This window comes from Eucyclogobius newberryi, unplaced genomic scaffold (genome assembly GCF_026437365.1).
Source record: "Eucyclogobius newberryi isolate DKJ021-1_F unplaced genomic scaffold, fEucNew1.0.hap1 SCAF_8, whole genome shotgun sequence".
In the NCBI taxonomy this organism is placed as follows: domain Eukaryota; kingdom Metazoa; phylum Chordata; class Actinopteri; order Gobiiformes; family Gobiidae; genus Eucyclogobius; species Eucyclogobius newberryi.
Window position 1 is genome coordinate 17,703,025 of NW_027316500.1, and position 22,080 is coordinate 17,725,104.

At 38.9% G+C, this 22,080-nt stretch overlaps 2 protein-coding genes across 9 annotated transcripts in view; one reads left to right on the forward strand and one right to left on the reverse strand.

Moving 5' to 3' along the window:
* kcnh1a (potassium voltage-gated channel, subfamily H (eag-related), member 1a) overlaps positions 1 to 10,030 on the forward strand; it is a 40,300-nt gene extending 30,270 nt beyond the window's left edge. For all 7 annotated transcript variants that reach the window (XM_072436969.1, XM_072436972.1, XM_072436970.1 and 4 more), the window contains 3 exons: positions 779 to 1,031; positions 3,227 to 3,423; positions 7,270 to 10,030. In XM_072436969.1, coding sequence (XP_072293070.1) covers positions 779 to 1,031; positions 3,227 to 3,423; positions 7,270 to 8,136 — 1,317 coding nt within the window. In that variant the 3' untranslated portion in view covers positions 8,137 to 10,030. The remainder of the gene's footprint in view (positions 1 to 778; positions 1,032 to 3,226; positions 3,424 to 7,269) is intronic.
* A 373-nt stretch (positions 10,031 to 10,403) lies between these two features.
* hhat (hedgehog acyltransferase) lies at positions 10,404 to 22,031 on the reverse strand. 2 transcript variants are annotated; one of them, XM_072436976.1, is made up of 12 exons: positions 21,837 to 22,031; positions 21,336 to 21,470; positions 21,185 to 21,246; positions 21,008 to 21,121; positions 20,724 to 20,918; positions 19,942 to 20,154; positions 19,367 to 19,544; positions 18,126 to 18,276; positions 17,100 to 17,135; positions 13,645 to 13,846; positions 13,188 to 13,332; positions 10,404 to 11,146 (listed from the first exon to the last, which is right to left on the reverse strand). In XM_072436976.1, the coding sequence occupies exons 2-12, from the start codon at positions 21,454 to 21,456 to the stop codon at positions 11,052 to 11,054; spliced, it is 1,512 nt and encodes a 503-aa protein (XP_072293077.1). In that variant the 5' UTR covers positions 21,457 to 21,470; positions 21,837 to 22,031; the 3' UTR covers positions 10,404 to 11,051. The 2 variants fall into 2 exon arrangements, with proteins under 2 accessions (XP_072293077.1, XP_072293078.1); XM_072436977.1 differs by lacking the exon at positions 10,404 to 11,146 and adding an exon at positions 11,253 to 11,416.
* Positions 22,032 to 22,080: the final 49 nt, after the last annotated feature.

A 22,080-nucleotide genomic window follows, 5' to 3' on the forward strand; every position in this document is an offset into this window, starting at 1 on the left:
ACAAAGACAATAGTTTGAAAAGTAGTATTGAATCCACTATAAACATTTAAAAATATATATACATATTGATTGCTATCTGATATGTAACTACATGATTGATTGGGTTTTGCTAAATTAATTTAACCCATTACATATTACTGTATATTTAAAGGTTGAATGGACGATTTTTTTGGGCATAATAAATCTGAGTCTTATTTCCTTGTGGCGTGGACTGCCGATTAGTCCTGCCACGTATCAATCATAAAACACACCTCACCTGCAGCCGCGTGTGGATTGTCCCACATTTCCGCGTGTCTAAGCGCATTGATCTATCATAATATAGTTCCCTCTGTACGGGACAAAATGAAGACGGAGAAAGACGGTTCGAGCTGACTCAGAAGAGACTGAAATCTACGGGAGACGAGAGATGCGATGCGCTCCGTCGCGCTAATAAACAAACGCACGTGTGTGTTGTATCAGTCCGCACGGGGGAGTGCACATGCGCACTTCCGCCTGCGTTCTCAAATCGCCGAAAAATCGTCCATTGCGCCTTTAAAGTTTATTGACATAGTGTCATTTTGTAAGTGCTTTAATGTGGTTAAAGCTATCAAACATGTCTACATCAGTTAAATAATCTTGTAATAGCAAAAGGAGCATTTTGATTCTCTCTATTCTAATTGGATCTATCATGTTGACATTTGACAGAAAATCACACAGATAGATTTAATTTAACAATGGCTTATACGAGCACATTCAATGGCTGATATCTCAACATCACAGTTTTGCTTGTCTTTCTCAGGTGTTACAGATCTGCCCTAAAGACATGCGAGCAGACATCTGTGTGCACCTGAACCGCAAAGTGTTCAAGGAGCACCCAGCGTTCAGACTGGCCAGTGACGGCTGTCTGCGGGCGCTGGCCATGGAGTTCCAGACCATCCACTGTGCTCCAGGGGACCTGATCTACCACGCAGGGGAGAGCGTGGACAGCCTCTGCTTTGTAGTGTCCGGGTCACTAGAGGTCATCCAGGACGACGAGGTGGTGGCCATCTTAGGTGAGCAAGACATTTGTCATTTGAGAGAAATGTAATTAAAAAGGCAATTCTGACCATATCTGATGGTATTTTGTTAGTAATGTTCAAACTTCTTATTCATTTTTTTTAATACTCAAGAAATTACTCAAGCAAAAGTCACTGCTTTGGATAGAACTGTTCAAATTAGTACTGTTGAATTTGCACAGTAAAAATACAATGTTGGTCACTCTTAGATTAATGTGCATTATGTTCTGATATTCAGAAGAACTCTAAAATCAAATCCAGCAGTTTTATTAAGTAACTACAGACTGGAAGTAACAGCAACATGTAAGCCAGGCAAATGAAAGTGGCCTTCAGTGCTGGGTCACAAGTTACTACAGCTAAACTTTGTGAGCACGCTCCATTTCGCAGTGTTTTTGTGACTGCTCCAAACAACAATCTGTGTGCATCTTGTGTGAGTCATGGGGCTGTATTTGGATACATGTCTTTGTTGAGGTAAACAGATTCACAAACGCCATTAAAGACAGACTCACAAGTGTTCACAATACAGCCCAGTCCTGTTTCAGCTGATTAATTGTTCCAACTTAAAACACATAATTGTAATTTCCTTGATGTTAGAGCAACTTCAGGGTTTTATTGGCAGTAAGTTGCTAACTTTATCAGCGCTTCTAATGATAAATCTTTTGATGACAAATCACTAAGAGTCATTAAGAATCTGGCCATAAATGAGCAGTTATTACTCTTTTGTCTCAGTTTCAACATTCCCCAGCACATATCATGGTTCTGTAATGTTCGTGTCTGTTGTGTATCTGTGTCAGTTTGCTGGCATTGATATACATTTCTTAAAGGTAGGTTTTTTTGGTGTGTTTTTTAGAATTGGATTGATTTGTAAATGACATTCATTAATGAGAGAGGCCTAGTAAAAGTTATTTTATTATTAAAACATCCAGGGGGTGCAGGTGTGATTGTGGTACTACTACTAGTTCAACCGTTAACCAATCGATCACGGACTTTTTTCTGTTACTCGCTTTAATTTCCCCCTGATTGATTTAGTGAATAATGAATGGGGCATCAAGACACTGTCCCAGGCTGTTTTGTATTTGTTACCTCCTATCGGATTCTTTTGGAGACAATCAATAATGTGCTAGGCTATTGCCATTGAGACGTATGCAGGCTCTTTATTGGGAAGCCCCAGTGATAAACAAGTCCAATTCTCATCAGGCTAATGGCAGGGCAGCACAGACCACATCATCTCTTAAACCTCAAATGGGCTCTTTTTGACTTCCCATTCCCCAGACTCTTTTACATCACCACACGTGTTGCATTAAATGTCATTAATCACCGTAATGCAACTGAACACAGCAATCCATTTGATCGATGCTGCTGCGGAGTTTCTTGAGATGTTGAAATATAACTTTTCATAACATCTTTAATAACATCTGTCATCACAGTGTCCCGAGCGACGGTCAGACGGCACTCAGACAAGTAAAGACTCAGAGATATTTTCAGCAGTCACACAAGAGGCCGCTGATTATAATGAGTCATAGCACTTCATTGTTAATTGCTGCTTGCGCTCATGTTGTACCTTTCAGACTTAAAATGACATGTCACCAGTGAGTCACGGAGTGGGAGCATGGGGCCAGTGATGAGCAGTTACAGGCAGAGGTTTCTTAATGGTGTATAATGCAACAGATTACGTGGAAAACATTGCCTTCGGGATTATAGCAGAGTGTTTGGCATTTCCTTTAGGTGCTGCCTTTCATTACAAAAATTAGGGACAAGGTAATTGGCAAATGTCATGTGTTATTGTAAAATCAATCCCAGCAAATGGCCCAATAAACTACATGAGAGAAAACATGTCTTACAGCAGAAAATCAATTATAATAAATACAGTATAATTTTATTTTATTTGCATGTGTGAGGAATAGGAGCTGAAGTTTACAGCAATGCAATATCAGTACTACAATATCAGCTTGACCACGTATAGTATCAATGAAAAGTATTTTTAAAATCCAGTACTCACCTACTGTTAAAAGCAAAATTATAAGCACAGATGATTACTTTTTAAAATCTCAACTGTAGTCTACGCATATTTTAGCTCAGGGATAAACAATGTATATATTTTTTTTGAAGAGAAGGCTAAAATGTTTTATGTAAGAGTGATAATTGCTTACATTTACGATACATTTGTTATCCGTTGTATTTTTGTATTACAGGTAAAGGGGACGTGTTTGGGGATGTTTTCTGGAAGGAGGTGACTCTAACCCAGTCGTGTGCAAATGTTCGAGCATTAACCTATTGTGACCTCCACATTATCAAGCGGGATGCCCTGCAGAAAGTGCTGGAGTTCTACACGGCCTTCGCCAACCACTTCTCCAGGAATCTGCTGTTGACGTACAATCTCCGAAAGAGGGTGAGCTGCTCCTCATAAAAACAATAAATGTAACTTTTTAGAAGAACTTGTATTACATTTGCATTTACAAATGTCCTGAGAGAAACAAATACCAAAAACTTAAACCTTTTGTCCCTTATTTACAGACTAAATGTTCAGCTGTTGTACAAATCTTGAATAGCTTTAGACAAATATATTTGGTTTCATTTTAATCTGATTTGTTATTGTAGCTTTTTTTTTTTTAATATAAATACACTGTTTGGAACGATTTCACCAAAATATACATAATTGGAAGCAATACAATAGGCCTATAATATTTCTCTGACTGCAAAACATATTTTAATGAGCGCATTTTGAACCTGTAACTGTATTTTGGTGGCAGCACATAATTAGTGTATGGTTACTGCCTTGTTGCAGTAGCTGCTCTATTCTCCCAGTAAATAGTTTTCTTGTTCTTTATACTTTTCTGGGGCTAAAGCTAAAGGGCTGTTTAAAAGTATTCTACAAGTATGTAGTTAAGAAGGCTACAACAAAAAAGTATATATATGTATATACCTGTGTTAATACTGGGGCTTTAAAAGGAAGAACGTGTGAATTGAAGTAAGTTTAGTTCAGGAGTAAAGGCTCTGTTCATCCAGTCACGGATCATCCAGTAACACCTTATATTGCAATAGCAATAAAACTTGCAACAAATAAGGACGTTTTGGTGATGGATAAGTGTAATCTTTAGTCCATACTGTATTAGAATCCTTAAAACACTTGTGGATTTAAGTGGAGAGTTGAATCGACCCCAAACTATTCTGTCTATTGCTGGATTTAGACGACATTACAACATTCTTTAGGCCAATGATATTTAATACTGGGGAGCAGCTTAAAGAAATATTCTAAACATGCTTGTCAACGTGCTTGTCACTAATTGCAACCATCAGGTTCATCATTGACCTTTTGGATATTTCTTAGGAAAATACCATGGTAACAATGGGGAAAACTGTCTCTTTATTGAGTCCACATTCTAGAATTTAAATCTATTGATGAACCACTTTGAACTTCCTGAAAATAAAAGGCAGTACCGGTAATTATTTAAAGCCTTTATAGCACATTGTCAGTGGGAAACCCTTGAGAACATGCATATCTCGTATGTGCTTGATCCTGCCAATGGCATAAACAGCATAGCCACCAACAGCTCGTATATTCAGGGGCAATTTCATCTTCTGTATTACACTAAACTATTCGCTAAGGTCGGATACTTTCTATATGTGTATGCAGCTGGGAAGTGACGAGATGGATGAGGCAATGGGCCAAATGCGGGTGCCGTATAAAAATCATGAAGTTGTATTTTTGAAATGGAAAAGCCAGCGCTCACCTTCTACCTTCCACTACTGCTGGAGTGGCTGAAGTCGACAACAATGTTTCTGCTGATGAGATATATGGACAGTCACATGCTTGCTTTTCACAGATGATGGATGGACTCTACGCTTATTGGATTTCAGTGGCAGGATAGAGCGGAACAACAATTTAAAAGTGTATATACCAGTGGCGTGCCGTCAGGTCAATCAAGGCAATCAGTGATTGGACAATACAATCTACAACTAGAAAATCTGCAATGGCTGAAGCCATTGCTGGAGTGTCTGCGTCTCTCCCTCCCCCCCTCTCCCTCCCTCCCTCCCTCCCTCTCCCTCCCTCTCTCTCCCCCTCTCCCCCCTCTCTCTCTCTCTCGCTCGACTGGCTCCGTCACAAAATTCTAAAGAATAAAGCCTAAAGAATAAAGCCTAAAGAATTTCGCAGACACTCATAATGCCCAAATTAATTTAAATGGGGAAAAAGTACTAATACTTTTGAAAATTCTGCAAAAAGTACAAATTGTTCAAATGTAAAAAAAATAAAAGCATACGTACTACTGCTAAAGCGATCGTAATGAGGTATAACATGTTGAAATTGGTGGAAGCGTTGAGAAGTTGAAACTGGCTAAATGAAAAATCATGGAAAATATAATAATAAAAAATATGTGAAATACAAGAACATATAGTGCCTGCGTGACATCACGCAGACACTCAATTACTGTCACAACTACCGGTATATATGAATTGTTCAATAAAATATCCAAACAAGCCCATGTCCCTTCTGCTGCTGAAGCTTGGCTGAACTCAAGGGGTCTTTTACTGGCCACTACAGGCCGCTGGGCATTACTGTGTGGGAAGCATGTTTCTGCTTTGACCACTGCGGTGCAGTCTGAGGCCGTGTTCAGGGGCCCGTTCATGCTCCGCTCTCTAACATGACCTTTTAGAACCAGCAGCTTCTTTTAGAGGTCAACACATGTGATCTGAGGACCACATAGCCTCAAACCCATGGATCTGTGCTCAAGCCACGCTGAATAAACCTGTGTGGGAATCCAAGATTTTTGCTGTTTTTGCCCTAACTGAGCATGTGCAGAGCAGAAGCGAAGCAATAGCAGGGCAAAGTTTCAACAAATGGACTTAAAAGCTATCTTTTAGATACAAGTCTTTGTTTGTAGCTACGGCTCTGTTCAAGTTTCCAATGATTAGATGTTAGTTAGAAATACAGGTCATTTAACAACATAGAGCGCTAATTTATGTAATAAAATGGTCAGTGAAGTGAGATTATTTAATCCATTTTGCAGTATGATAAGGTATGGTAGTATAGCTCAGCAGGATATGTGCTTGTCCTTCATGTGGAACACCCGTGTTCAAACCCGACCCTCGCATAATGTTTCTTTTGTGCCCCACTTTTCTATTGTCCACAAAATATTGACAATAGAAGCGCATACTTGAATATTGGACTTACTGATAAGGCAAATGCCAGTGCACTATTTGTAACAATGGCAAAGATTCTTAGGGGGTCCCCAGGGGTTTTTAGAAAACTAGATGGTGTGAATTTTAATGAATGTCAATTGCTTCTTTAAAGTATGTTAAAATCAATACTGTTCTATTACTTCTAATTAACCAGACAAAAAATAATTATAAGGCAGTAGCATCTCAGGTGAGGGAAGGATGTTGGGGTCACCAACATATCCTCGTGTGAAATAGAGGTCACTGGGTGAAAAAGGTTGGGAACCACTGATCTAGATGATCTGCAGTTCTGACTCCAGCAGGAAATGGACAAAAGAAAAAGAATATTAACCCTTTTAACATTAACCAATGTATTCATTAACCCTGCTAGTATTGGCAGTTAAATCAGTTTTATGACTGTACCAGACAAAATACAGCAAAGACCATACACTTAACCTTTCTTTTGTGCATAATATTTTACAACACAGTATTATCTTTAGGGAGAATTCATTCTTTTTATGCATGTCTAAAATCCAACCCTTCAAATAATTAGAACTGGAAACTTTTTTTATCTGCAAAGTAATAATCTGATTACCATAGCAACTTCAAAGTGCTATGGTTATTATACGTATGATATGTTCTAATTTTAATGTACTCTACTATTTAGCAAATAGTATAGTAACTGTCAGTACATAAGTGCTTTAACTGCAGCATCATAATAAATGACATTATATATATGTATGTATGTGTATTAGGTCATGTACCTGTTTCTGCACCTAACGCTGCCAGAGGCATCAAGTGATCTTTCTCACTGTGTCAAGGGAAAACACTCACAACGGTGACATTTGCAATGCACACAATATAAAATCCTTTTCACACAAAAAAGCTGGCTCATTATGGCATAAATAGACTGAAACATTCCGTACTATTGATAACCCAGCAAAAGAAAGTCAAAAGGCACTTTATCCTAAATGGCTTTGGACAACGTTCATAGCCCCTGCACATCATGAGGCTGATGTTTTGGCATCCACTGAAAAATGAAAAAGATGGCAAATTTATTTTATCCTTCTTTTTCCCCCAGATTGTCTTCAGAAAAATCAGCGACGTCAAGCGAGAAGAGGAAGAGCGGCAGAAGCGTAAGAATGAAGCCCCTCTGAACTTGCCCCCGGACCACCCTGTTCGTAAACTCTTCCAGCGCTTCCGCCAGCAGAAGGAGGCGCGGCTGCACATTGACAAATCAGACATCGATGAGCTCGACCTGGAGAAGGGCCAGATGTACGTGGACACGCCTCCTACTAAGTCCATTATCGCCACCACCAGCATTGTCACTGTTACCGAAAGCCCAGCGACGCCCTCTTCCTCCACACCAAAGTCAGGAACCCCACCAAACGGTAACGCTGCCGACAAATCCACGCTGCAAGTCCCGCCTCCTGTACCTTTCATCGCTTGCCGCGCCACTGAACCGGTGAAGGTCAAGGGTTGGGGCCGCTTTAAGGAGTCCATGACCAAAGCGGACAACTGGAATAAAGTATCGAAGGCGGAATCTATGGAGACTTTACCAGATCGGACCAAGGCACTTGAAACACAAGTAACGTTGAAAAAGACAGATTCTTGCGACAGCGGTATCACAAAAAGCGACCTGCGATTGGACAAAGCAGGGGACTTACGGTTGACTCCTCAGGACCGCAGCCCTGTCCAACCAGATAACAGACACACATTTTACCCCATCCCAGAACAGACCCTACAAGCTTCATTACAGGAACTAAAGCTTGAACTTAAAGACGATATTAAAACCCTTTCTACACGAATGTCTGGACTAGAGGCGCAACTTATGGAGGCACTTCAACTCCTCAAAGAAAGGAAATCCAGCACTGGTTCACCACAACCTCTTTTTGATATTTCTAGACCTGCATCACCAGAACTGGAAAAGGAGGATATCTTTTCATGAATGATTTAAGGGATTTTTTGGGTTTCAATGCAATACTGGGAACTGGGAACCTAAATCCGGTTACATTGGGATTACCTGGATGGCTGAGGCTGCAGTAATCACCATGTTCAGGATTACAGAGCAGGTGTCCTCACTGTTTCACAGAGAAACCAGATCCAGAGATGTTGTAGCACAGTTTACATGAAGGAAAACTCAGAGGACAGCTGTATGTTTGTATATAAGTAAGGTTTATTTTTCCATAAGCACTTTAATGGAACAAATATTGAAGTGAATTATCTCAAATCTGTTTATATTATTACAGATTTTAGGTGGTCTCAACACAGAGCGCAGCATCTGTTGGAGACTTCACTGGAAGCAGCATGAAGCACTAGTTTGTTATTGAACCATTTCTACTTACTCCCTGCATGTCCCTTACACAAGACGTATGCCTCAAATGCAGACGGTACATTTGTTTTTTTAGGCCTCACAGTCATTCACATGATTTTATTGTATTCATTATTTCCATTAACTGACAAACTCTTCTCTTTTGTGTTATACAGACAGTAGTTTATCAGATACTGTTCCTCAGTAGACATGTCTGAAAAACAGTGAGTAGACAATGTTGTTTGTCTCAGTTGAAGGATCCATCACTTATTATTTATTGACATAAGAGCAAAACTCATGTCGATGCATTATTCAGTGACACAAATGATACCACACATGATCCATGATAGTGCCCCCGAGATGTTTTCTGTCTGTCAAGAGCTCTGTACGGAATGCCTTTTTGCATATTGTTATAATAAATTTTATTTTTGTGACAATAAATCTACTCTGCACAGACACAGCACACAGGAGAGACTTATGCTGCATACATCTGACTGCATGATTGTTTCCACAAGCCTATTCTTTCATTCTTATTGTGGGTAAAGGTGTATATGAGATACATCTGGCTGTCTATAGGAGGCAAGTGTTGAAAAGCATGTGCTTGGAATTTAATATCAATCTCAGTTATTCAAATTGCAATACACAATAACATTTACATATTATCAGTAGCATATACAAATATGTATTTTAGTTATCACACACTAGAAATGGGGAATATAAACATATTTGTATTTACAGTTGAGAGGATGTACAGATTAAATCATGCCAGGCATGCTCTTGTGTAAGGGCAATTAACTGCATTATCTGGAAAACCAAACCAAACCAAACTGTTATTGGCCAAAAGCAGTTGGAGCTAAAACACAATTACCTGTAGTTTCATTAAACCTTTAACAGCCGTGCTAATACTCGTCTTGTTTGAATAATCACTTTAAACACATTTTTACACAAAAACACGCTCCATTTATGAAACCAGCTTTGACTAAGTGAATGAAATAGAAAAATATTTGGTTAATGGCATAATTTTGTACTCTGTTATTTGTAAGTCAAGTGTGGAATGCGTCACTATTAGCACTTTCACTAGTCTTCACAGCTTCTTGAGTAGAATTACAAGGATGTACTGTGGGCTCAAGCAATATTACAAGTACTACAAAGGTCCAAGCAAAGACCAGGATGACCAAAAAATCCTACAGTTGAGGCCATTTAAGTCTTTACATTTCATTTCATTAATACGCATGCAGTACTGTGCCTTTCAAGCATCTCCTCACTAGCCCAGCATTGAATGGCTTCATAAATTGTCTTATAACACAGAGGCACGATTATTTCAAAAACAAGTTCTACTTTTAGGAAATCCCAGACTGATGATTACAATTAAAGTATATGCACATATCTACTGAGGTGGTTTGTCTACGCAAAGTTATGTTATATGCACCTGCCTACTATTTCATGTAATGCTTCTATTTCAAGCACAATGGGAACTATTTGTGAGGAACTGTGACCTATCGTACCATTAAAAATAAATATTTTTACAAGCGTGTGTGCTTTGTTCTCATTGATCAGAACTGGATTGCAAGGAAAATCCGAGGTGATTCTCAGAAGATCTGCTCTGGTTGATCGTCTTAGATCAGATAAAAGAGCATAAACATTGAGCTTTAAGAGGATTCTTCCCTGACCCCACACACTAATCCTGCTAAGTGTCACAGATATGATAATCCCCAAAACAGGAATCAGCTAATGGAAGGACGAGAGGCTAATCAAAACAACACACTTTGATAGTGACAATATTTTTGCTTGTTCAAATTCCCCTGCCAAACGATCCGAGCCATTATTGTGCAAATGCTTAGATATGAATTTATGCTATGTCAACACTACCACAACCATGAAAAAACAACCTGACATCTTCACAATTTTGGAAACAAAGTGTTAATTTAAATGTAAATCAGAATTCATACAGTGGGCTCTTCAACACAATAGCCGTCACACTTTCAATTCTCCCTGCATTTCAGTCTCTTACACTCGGTATTAGATTTTTAAAAGCATTTTGTCCTTTGTCAAATCTCAAGGTCTACAGATATGTTTGGTCATTGTAATTTTCCAGTTGCATTGATGACAACGGTCTATTTAGCTTTTACTGCATATTGTATCTCATACTGTCCATCTTTGAAAACCGACCCTTTAATGCATGGCCCCAAGGGGCTTAGTAAATATGAAATCACCATTTCTCCAGCTGACTGCGTCACTGAGCAGTCTTATAATACAGTTGGTGAAACAGGACACTTTGGGAGCCTCTATTTGGTACAATTGTTTCTTCGTGTCATCAAAAAGAGAATAACCATGTACAAAAGATACAATTTCAACACCACATGTACTGAGGACTCATTATCTTACAGTAAACATGCACAAATAAAGTTCTTCAATCAGTATTGTAGGTAAAGACCAAGTCTATGGGCCTGAGCCAGAATTATTCAGTCCTGCGGCGGCTGCTACTGACTGAGGCCTCCTGGACGCAGCATGTTGTTCTATCCGATGGCAGCCATTTTCACTGTTAACCAAAGTCAAGGTGACTCCTGCTGGGTAGAGGTCCGCTCCAGTCCAATCTGAGCAAAACAGTAGAGGAAGGCCACCATGGGGGGCGCAACAGTGGACCAACCTGAAATTAAGGACAAAGTTCTCAAAGTGTATATGGTAAGTAAAGGTTGTTGAAACATACTTGCACAATCAAAGGATATTATTTTCAATAACCAGGATCATAAAAGAGAGAAAGATGAAACAATAAAGCCTCTCTGGTGTATTACACATACACAATGTTACTCTGGGTATCTATTTATAGCATCTTAGAGGGTCTAGCTAGCAGGTAAGGACAGCTGTCTGCTCCTCCACCTCAAATGGCTTGCCTCCAAATCATCTTGGGAACCTGCACCTGCACACACAATGCTATTGAATAGACTATTCTGCTCTATTCATGTCAAAAATGAATTCACACATACGCTCATGCCGTCTCAGGTAGTGAGCTGTTTTCTATGTTGTAGGAGTGTGCTGAGCCAACACTAAAAACATATTTGCATACATCTATAGTCAATATAAACACTTAACTGAATTAAACATAGCAATTTATTTTTTACAAATGTGTTCCTTATACATTTAAACTAAATGTTTAATACTATGTCATATAAAGTGAGTGTCACTTTTATATAAAAAGCCTGAACAATCCTATGACTACTTTGAGACATGAAGTACTTTTGACATACAAATTAATCATTTAAAACCTTTTATGGCCTGAGGCACTGCATTAAATATGAGCAATATTTGCGGTTGTGCCAAGCCACCATGCCGATTGCTCTGCCTTGGAACGTACAGTACATTTCATCGACTAAATACGCAGAGATATGACTTCAATCGGAGTTACAGACTTAATCTTGTATTTTGCAATGGTAAAGGTAAAGTTGCAGATCAGGACTTAACTGATCCAATCAAATGTACCAGAAATACATTGTCATTAAACCACCCTTAAATCTCATTACACAAAGAATTTTAAATATGTTATTATGTTTTATTTCAGCATCCCAACCATAAATTCATAAAAAAAATGAAAAATCACACATCACAAACCAGCTCCCTCAAAGCTCTGTGAGATTTCTGTTTCATGCATCTATATTCATGTCTACATATTGCTGAAGAATGTGGGATTCACATTGCATTAGGGAGGTCAGGGAGCAGTTACGCTGCTGCTAGCACCACAAAAGATAATAGACAGGCTGATTTAAAGACATTGATCTGATGTTAATGAAGTGGACCGCTATTCCCGTCGGTGCGTTATTACTCATGCAGTCATACAGTAAGTAATACATTAGGCGTACAGAGAGACAACATTCAAGTTAAAATAAGCATTTTATTTGTGTACAAAATGGCTTTAACATTTGAAATACTTTCCATTGTTTTATAGGTTTCTGCAGGTTGATAATTAGAAACAAAATGGACATTTTCAAAGCCTAATTTGTTAAGGATATTATAGCTCATATCCATTCATATTTAGAAGTCAAACCCTACATATTATTTTAAGTCAGTTTCTTGCCAGACTTTGGACTGTGCCGATTCCCATTTCCAAGCCCCCCTGCTAAGTCTTGATTGGCTGAAATCCAGCCTTCCAATCTTGCACAGCTATAATAGTGTGAATCTCATGCCAATTTGTACCAGAGCTAAAGCGGCTCTGAAGCATACAACAATTGGAGGCAGCCATGTTTTTTTGTTTTTTGACACAACCGAGTATCACTTCAAACTGAGGTCAGATCAGAAAGGGATTATATTACACTTTGTGCTTTTAAACCTGACTGTCTGTGGCCAGCCCAGTGCTGAGTGTGCCGAGTGCGGCTCACAGCCAGCTTATCAAGAACAGACAGGCTTCAGGAGGTCTTGCCATTTTGCTTTAGGAACCAAATGAGCCAAATAAAGAGAGCTACACGAGCCCTGATGCAAATATCTTGGTCTCTCTGCATATAACCTAGCCCTCTACCTACATTTTTCACCAGCAATACAGTTATTAATCCATGCACAATAAAGACAGCTTTCCTTAACGGGTTGTGTTTGGAATAAAAAAGATGCAAAAATAATTTCATAGCAACAAATCTAAAACGATCCAGTGAAATGGGGCTTAAACAAATCCTGTTGTGTGAACTTCCTAGTGAGCACTTTACCTTGAATAAAAACCCGCTTCCAGAAGATTCGCCCAACGTGGATCCCTCCGAGGAACACCAGATTGGACAGGATGAGCATGGCCGTGGAAAAGGCACAAAGAAGAGCAACACAACGTCTCTTCATGGCTGCAGAAAAATGCTGCTCCTGGGAAATCAGCAAATACAATAAATAAGAAAACCACACAACCACCAGAGATCTCCATTGTCAAATGTACTAAAGTTAAGTATCTAAGCTCAAAGCAGCATTTTAAAAATGCAATATCATGAGACTTTAGTTGGTTTTCAATCTTTTCTCTACGCTACAGAAAAAGGCACCACATTAATAATAAATTACAACTAGCATTTTCTTAACACAAAATGGTGGCTCTTCATTGTAAAGGCCAACAGCGTGTGACTGCCCAGTGGAGTATAAAAGGTCACTGTGACTTATTATAAAACGTATGTATATAAAACTTACAATGAAAGAGTGAATAACTGATGAGGATAAGAGCATCTTCAGTCCACTCTCAACCAGTACTCCAGCCCAATTCATCAGAGCCCAGCACTGCAAGTAGTCATGACCACCGTGCCACAGACAGACAAATCCAAAGGCCAAGCCACTGGACATCACCTTATAAAGGGGTCCACAGTGAGAACCTCCCAACGGGACATAGATGTATCTGGATAAAGAGCATGCAAATATTGAAATAATTGCAATGGCCTGAATTCAGATATTCATTCATTTGCTTGTATGAGAGTTTATTTAGGTAGTAGATACTTTTTTTTGGACTTCATTCCACAAATCTGTGCCTTCTCTTAAAAAAAATAAAAATGTTTGCATAATTATCGAAATAGGAAACATTCCCGCTCACCATCGCACTTGCAAAATATCCCTTTTTCAGACATAAACAACGTCTTGGCACAATATCTTCATCAGGGAAAAAGAAAAGCATACCGTAATTATGAGACAGTGGAGTTTTTATTTTCCTTCCTCATTGTAACAATTGCAAGCACAATTTTGTTTCGAGTCCACGGATGGGTATTTTAATTTATTAAAACCAGAGAGAATCATCCATCCATCCATCCATTTTCTACCGCTTGTTCCCTTTCGGGGTCACGAGTGACCGGAGCCTATCCCAGTGACTTCGGGCCTTAGGCGGGGTACATCCTGGACAGTGGCCAACTCGTCGCAGGGCCAACAAGAATCAACCACATTTAAATTATATAACCATTGCTGAATAAAATGAATCAAAACTAGTCAATCCTTTTCAAAACAAAATCATTGAAGATTTACCCTATTAACTACTGTCGACCACATTTTTTTTTGCAATAGACAGTTAATTAAGTTGAGCTACAGTAAGTTTGATGGATTATACAAACAATGCAGATGTACGGCAAAACAAAAGGTCAAAAGAGGAGAACAATGCACTGAATTACAAATAGCACCCGTCAGTTATTACAATATGGCCTCATTGGAGTTTTCATCAAATAAACATTGCTTTGACATTTAGTGCAAAAATAGAGCCACTTCAAGTAATTTACATTCTGCTGTTTTCATTTATGCTGCCGCTGCACAAGTGACTCAGAATCCTAAAGACTAGACCTCTATTACAGACTCCCACAATGAAGTCACCCGGGGCAACCCATCACTGAAACGACATTGACCTGGGATGTTTGTTTGTTGAGGTTGAGAGGGAAATGTGGAACTTATTTGTGGGAGGAACTTGTAAATTTACATAGCGTCACATGATCATAGATGGTCCCCAATAATATAACCAATCATTTTTATTACTCCAAACTGCTGCATCAGACTTAACACGTTCAGTCTTGTGGTGCTGAGCTAGGAACTAATTATCCCAGGCACCCTGTTGCTAATCAATAATCCTGAAAGATGAGGCAGCATTTTCTAAGCTTGAAATAGAGTGGACAGCGTGGCCATATTGGATGACCAAAGTAGGCAGAGAAACAGATGGAGCGATGTTAGCGAACCACATGAACATAGTGAGTTTGTAAAGAGAAAGATGCAAATGCAGTATTATTCTACAAAGAAATGTGATTTGAACAGAATCAAAGCTAGTTATCGCACAAAAAATATATCAATACATAATAATGCTACTATTAGCAAGTGATTTGTAATACATCTGATATTTACGTATTGGGGCGATTCAGGTGGTAGTTTTAAAAGCACAAGGTTGGTGGTTAGATCCCTGCTCTGACCAGTACATACTGCCATCGTGTCCTTAGGCAAGTCACTTCACTCAGCTCGCCCAAGTATGAATGCTGTGTGTGATTGGTATTTGTCACCGAGGACCGTGCCACTGGCAGCAATGTCTCTAAAATCAGCATCAAAGCAGGCGCAGGTACAATAGCAGCTTATTGACTGTGCGCATGGCATATAACGGTGTATATGAAACCAATGTTGGGTTTGTGCAATTCATATAAATTCAGCCATTTCTAATTATCAATGATCAGCCAATTCTCTTGTTACATTTCTTCCTCCAAAGTCTAAACTACATGCTTTTACTGATAATGATCAGATGTATTGCTTAATGTTAAGGAGAGTAACGATGCAGTCAATCAATAAGACAAAAATAAAAAAATGTTTTTGTCCTGTGACACAGAAAAACAAACAAAAACATTATTTTTATACCAGCAGAGATTGCTGTGAAAAGCAGTGACAAAAAAGCATTTCTGTCAATTATTTTGAGTGTAAGAAAAATAACTTGTAAGAAAGAGGCAATAAAGGCATAATGGCATGGCAAAGACTGAGCTACTTAGCTGCCCTGGGAGACGCAGTGTCAGGGAGTTGTGTGGAGCACATCATTTAACACCTACGCACTCATCTAGTGCTCTTCAGACAATTTAAAAATGGCATTAAAACCTTTTTAAAAAACACTTCCCAGGGCAGAACGCTGGGGCATTATGCTACCGCTATCACTCCTCATCTGCACTTGGATAATTGCAAACGATGCCATTAAGTATGAGAAAACTATTAACAACGGACACAGGCGAGGATTAGAACCATTTGCAATTTAAATTCCAGATTCTCTAGTACACTACCTGCTTTCTTTTCCATTTGAAATCCACCCCCACGTAATTAAAGAAACCATGCACAATTTTAAAATAGGTAAGCAATACCAGCAAGAAAAAAAAAGTAATTACATCTGACGCGTGACAAAATACATATTAGAAATCTTTGTAACAAGTCTCAAGTGTGCACCATTTAATGCAGAGAAACTAATAAGCTCATTAATCTATAATTCATCTTTCAATAAATGATAGATTGATTATTTTTGGTAGTACAATAACATATGAGCTGTAATTGAAAATGTGCAATGGCTTATATATAGATACAAACTACACAAGTGTTTTATTTTGTTTGTTTGTCATGTTTTTAATAATATTGTACTTTTAAAAAAACACGGCTGACAAGGATTATCCCTCTCGACGGTTGTTGTGTGTCAGTGACATGGTTTGAATAATATTGTTGATTGTGGTATCTTCTGCCTCAATATAACTTACTTCAAACTGTGTAATTGTGAGTGACAGTTCTACTAATAATCCATACCTGAAGTGAGCGAGCATAACGCTGCTGCTATAACATATGCACATAAACACGGCGGCTTTCCCTGGGGTCTAGAGACAGTAGCACAACACAAGAACTATTCACCTTACAACCTGCAGCTTAATAACCATGAGAAAGCTTATATGCAAATGCAGCATCCATTAAGAGACCTACGCACTGGCGGCTGGAGGATTTTGTTCACCAATTTAAAAATGAAGTGCTATGTCTGACATACAATGAGCTCTAAAAGGTGCAATGGATATGTAAAATAAATTAACAAAAGGATTAGTCTCGTACGAACGGAGAGGCAGAGAGATATCTTTCATTTGAGCAATTGTACTTGTCTTGGGTATTTAACAATCTCTTACCTGATGAGCCATCGATAAAGGCCCTCATCAAAATGCCTAAGTGGGAAGAGAAAAAAAGAGGTATGAGACAGATTTACATAATAATAAAATTCACTTAGAAACACCTGCAGACTAGAGAAAGCAGAAATGATCAGTTTTCTCAAGGCACAGGCTTGTTCCGCCGTGGTCATTTAGAAAATTAAAACGCATGCCTGTTTAGTACAGCCTATAAACGGATATGGTTTTGCCAATGTTACTGGTGGACAGGTTTATGTATTCCATCAGTGTGATCAGCACTGCCCAGCTCAGCACACACAGTTCAGATTGGAGTGCATTGGTGTCAGCAGAATGGTCAGTGTAATGAATTGTTAGAAGAACCTGCACACGGTCTCCCTATTTGATGCTGAAATGACCTTTTATTAATTACACCGAAAAGCACAATGAGAAAATGTGTGAAAAATTAAATGTAATGAGCTATCCTGCCAAAAAAATAGATTTGATTATAAGTGTGCAGCAAGTCGTGTGTAAATTAAGTCATTTTGAATTGATCTGCTTTAGTTTCAGTAAAAAATATCAGGGTAGTCTCTGCAGTCATTGTGACATTTCGCTTTATTGCATGTACTGAGTCAAGGTGGGAGTGAAAGACTTGGTTTTCACTGAAAATGAGCAGTAAAACTTTGGGATTCCATATTAATGGGCAAATTTAAATATTTGCGATACATGTATACGATTATTAGGAATACGTATACGAAATTAGGTTCAGGGCTCGTTTTTGGCGTGAGATTGTGAAAAGCAGAAGGAGCCAAGCCAGGTTTAGATTAGGTCTAGGAGAAGCATGTGGTGGAGGTGACCTGTGGTTCTGATTGCTTGTAATAACAGAAGATGAGATAAATTTGCTGCGCTCACTGATTGCCCACTGCCCACAAAGGCACTTGACGTCACTCTATTACAACTTTGAGCAAACGTACTTGATGTGCTTGAAGTAGACTGTGTGCATGTCAATAGATCTGTTAAAAGCTAATATATTAAAAAGGTATGACATCTTGCCTCCACATTCCAGTGAAAGTGTGCATGATGCTGACACAACGAGGAAGCTTTGGAGGGATCAGTCCGTCCATTGTTGCCAGCATGGACGGCAAGCCGAAGAGGACTAAATACTTGACATAGAAGAATTGGACGAGGGCTAGTGCCAGGCCACCTATGACAGAGGAATATTGTGTTAAGCTTTTAAAAACCTCTATTTTACCATTACTGAATGAAAATTAGCTCTGGCTATAATCTTTGTGTGCATCACATCGGCTGCAAGCTCTGTTTGTAGCTATGTATGATTGCATTGTCCCTGTCAAATAAATAAATAAAAACTATAGAACTATCTATGCAGACTATGACTGCCCAATACAGTTAGCGTCATGATTATTGTGAGAAAAAACATCACGATTTAACGACATGTTACTGTTCCTGAAGTGTGTGACCAGCTTTACCAAAGTGAACTTTCTGAAGGACTAAATAATGTTAAATGTGACAAAAAACAACCATATAAAAATGTTATTTAAATTTGGGTCTATCTTTTGTACTCTAGTTTGAACTAAAAATACTTAATTTTGCCTCTAAAATAGTCATGATTATTATTTTTTTGATTATAATTATAGTTTGACCTGAATAATCACGATTATCCATTAACCTGATCATCAAGACATGCCTACTGCCCAATATATCACAATTTGAGTTGAAGCAAATATGAAATCACAAAGGGTGTAACTATTTAGATATGGAAAACTAAATATCCTGTCTTTTTTATAGGAATTCATTAGTTTATCAGTTCATATTTCAGTCCTCTCTCAAACGTTAATGTTCCTGGAGTTTGCACTCTGAACTAAATCCTATTAAACATTTATTGCAAATCTAATGGCAATCACAATACTTGTCATAAAAATCATTGTTTGATTTTTGAGACTTGTGCAGCCTTATGTCAGAATACACAATCAGGTGAAAAAGCTCCAATAATACTACTTTCAGGACAGAGAACTATACCAAAAGCCTCATTTAAAGACACTTAGTGGATGTCACCGATAACATATTACAGTTAATTGCCATTCAGTTTGATGAGGAAAACAACATAAAAGCGGATACTGCTTTAATAGAGGCCAGGAAAAAGTCAGTAATCAGCATATCCCAGTTCCTGCGGGAGCAGACTTTGAATTCTGCATCACATAAACATGATCAGCGCATGTTGCAGGGCACATTTCACACTAGTTTGATACACAGCATTTTCCCATGTATAGACTTACCCAGGGCCCAAGGAGGAAGAATCTCTAAGTAGGTTTCATTGCTCTGAATTGAGTGCATAAACATTGCATGGATCATGTATTCAGCAATACCCCACCACAGCGCAATTCTCAATGTTCGAAGAATCAGGAATTTACACGCTGCTCTGACTCTGCCAAGCTCCTCTGCAGGTCTCTTTATCTGTGAAGAGCACAAAGTCAGCACATTGTTCAGAAAGCACACAAAAGTCCATGGCGAGGTTCAGGTTAGAGCTGGGACCCGTGAGATGGAGCCGACTGGTGAAAAGGAACGAGTCACACTTGTTAACACCACTCGCAACCCCCTACAGCCTCCAATAAGTGACCGACTGCTCAATCCGGCACTAGCTCGAAATGTCAAATGATAAGATAAAATGGATTGCATCTTCTTAGCTACAGGTGGTCTTAGCCAGCAGCCTCCCTCACTTTTACCAACAGAGAACACCTAGAATTTTTTTTTGTAATATTGTACAAAGGGCAAAAATAAGGAAAGAACTTTATGTGTCATTTTAATCACTCACAGTTGCAGCTTATTCCAAACAAAGTCATTAAGAGCTTACATGCTGGATGTAGTCTTTGTAAGTGATGATCGGTCCATTGTAGAAAAAAGGATGGTAGAAAGTATAGGAAAACAACCAACAGAGCTGCACTATGCGACCCGTTCTGTTGAGGCACCAGCAATGCTCCAGGCTGTAGCTGATGAATCGCAAACCACACATGGCAACACTGAAGAGAAGGACATAGTATTCCTCCTCGGTCTCATACCAGCCTCTCTGTGAAACAATAAGACGACTCATTATTTTTTAGACATTGAAGCAAACTGTCACAGAAATACTGTCATTTGGGCTGCTAAATTTAGATTTCATGATATAATAATGACAAAATAACAGAGTGGACGAGTTTCATTGAGTGAAGCAATCTAGCAGTGGAAAAATGACTAGTTTGCTAGAATAATAACAGCCACTGGAGCTGCTAACAAGGAACACTAAACATCAGCCTTGTGTGAACAGTCGTCTCTCAGGTGTGTGAGCGCACAGCAGGGAAAGGGATGGACTGCCATTTTCAATATGACAATAGTAATCACCCTTCAACTATAGCCTAAAAATACAACCCTTACTATGGCTCCAATCAGGCAACACAAGGTTGTGAGAGAGTAGGACTGGATAACATTGACCCATCCAACATGTCAATGAATAAATGCAGTGGTCAGTACACAAGATACTGGGTGCCTGAAGTCCATGATAGTATGTGGAGGTGTGTATTAAAGACTTTTAGTATATAGTGCCATCTTGTGTTCAATTCCAATGTAGGAAAAAAATACAACAAATAGCAATCGTCTCACCTGGATATCTTGTAATGGCTGAAAATGAAGAGACAACAACAGTAGTAGGCTAGAGGCCCAACACAATGAAGGTCTTCTAAACTGGGTGACTAGAAAAATAATGAAAAGATGAATCAGAAGTAAAGAAACTCCTTTTAATCCCACTACACTGTTGGCTACGATGAAGCCATACACTGTAGACGCTGGCACTTTCAACTGTAGGTGGAAAAGGAAACAGTAATTGTTTAAACATATCCGATTTGTCATCCAAAGAATATTTCAGTAAACCTTTCATCAATGTCCACCTTGGGGAGGAAAATGCTTGTCAGTATTGTGATAATCCCATGGCCAAAGAAACTATACAATAAAGATTTCTTTGCCCAGTTTGTCCAAAAGGTCCATTCAAAGTCATTAGGGTCCTGAAATGAAGTAATTTGTGATCAATACAATGCATTTTATATCAGAAAAGTAAGATTACGTACCCTAAGATAACTTATAAAACCTTGCTCCAGTTGGAATTCCTTTTGAAGATGTATTTCATGTTCTGGAGTTAAAAACAAAATAACAATGTAGGCTATGAGCATTTTCATTTGGGATGATTTAGACTTTATATTATAACATAACTTCTCATACCTTTAGAAAATCGATATAACTGGTAAAACGAAAACAGATGAGAACCAAAAGACAGCACCCAATAAGCAAAGACTTCAGCCCGGGGCAGAGGTGCGATCTGGGCCTTTGGTTTTGAGCTCATTGGACAAAATGAACCTGTGCACAACATCAACAGTGTCGTGTTAGTCTGTATAATTATAATATTTAAACTAAACCGAGGTGTGTGTTTGCATTAGGATTGATTCGTGGTTTATTATATTGATATCTTTGTTAATTTTCTAGTTAATGGCGGCGATGCGAATTTCGCTAAAGCGCAATTGTCGTTGCTAGGTAACAAAGTACCACAGGTTCCCTCACGTGACTTTATGAAGCCCTAAACTTTCTACCGCCGCCAACAACAGCTCAGAAACGAGGGACTGTTTCTGTTGTGCAAACGAACAAGAAAGACCACCACGTTCGGTAAACATTACAAGCATAATAATGTGTATTAGCGCATTTTAAGAACATGATGGTGTATGTTACCTGTAAATATTTATAAGGCGCTCCATTCAACTCTCCAGTGGCTAAGCTAGCACGCGATGTGTGACGACAGTGCCTATCTTCTATCGAGCTCCTGACTTCAGCGCATTGATTTGAGCTCATGTTGAAGATCTAAAAGAGCACAATCTGTTCATACTGAGATGGAAGAGGCTCAGTAACAACAGTAGCTTGTCTGCTCCATGATCTGCTCCATGGTCTGCTCAGCTGGGCTCTTCAGGTGAAAGTA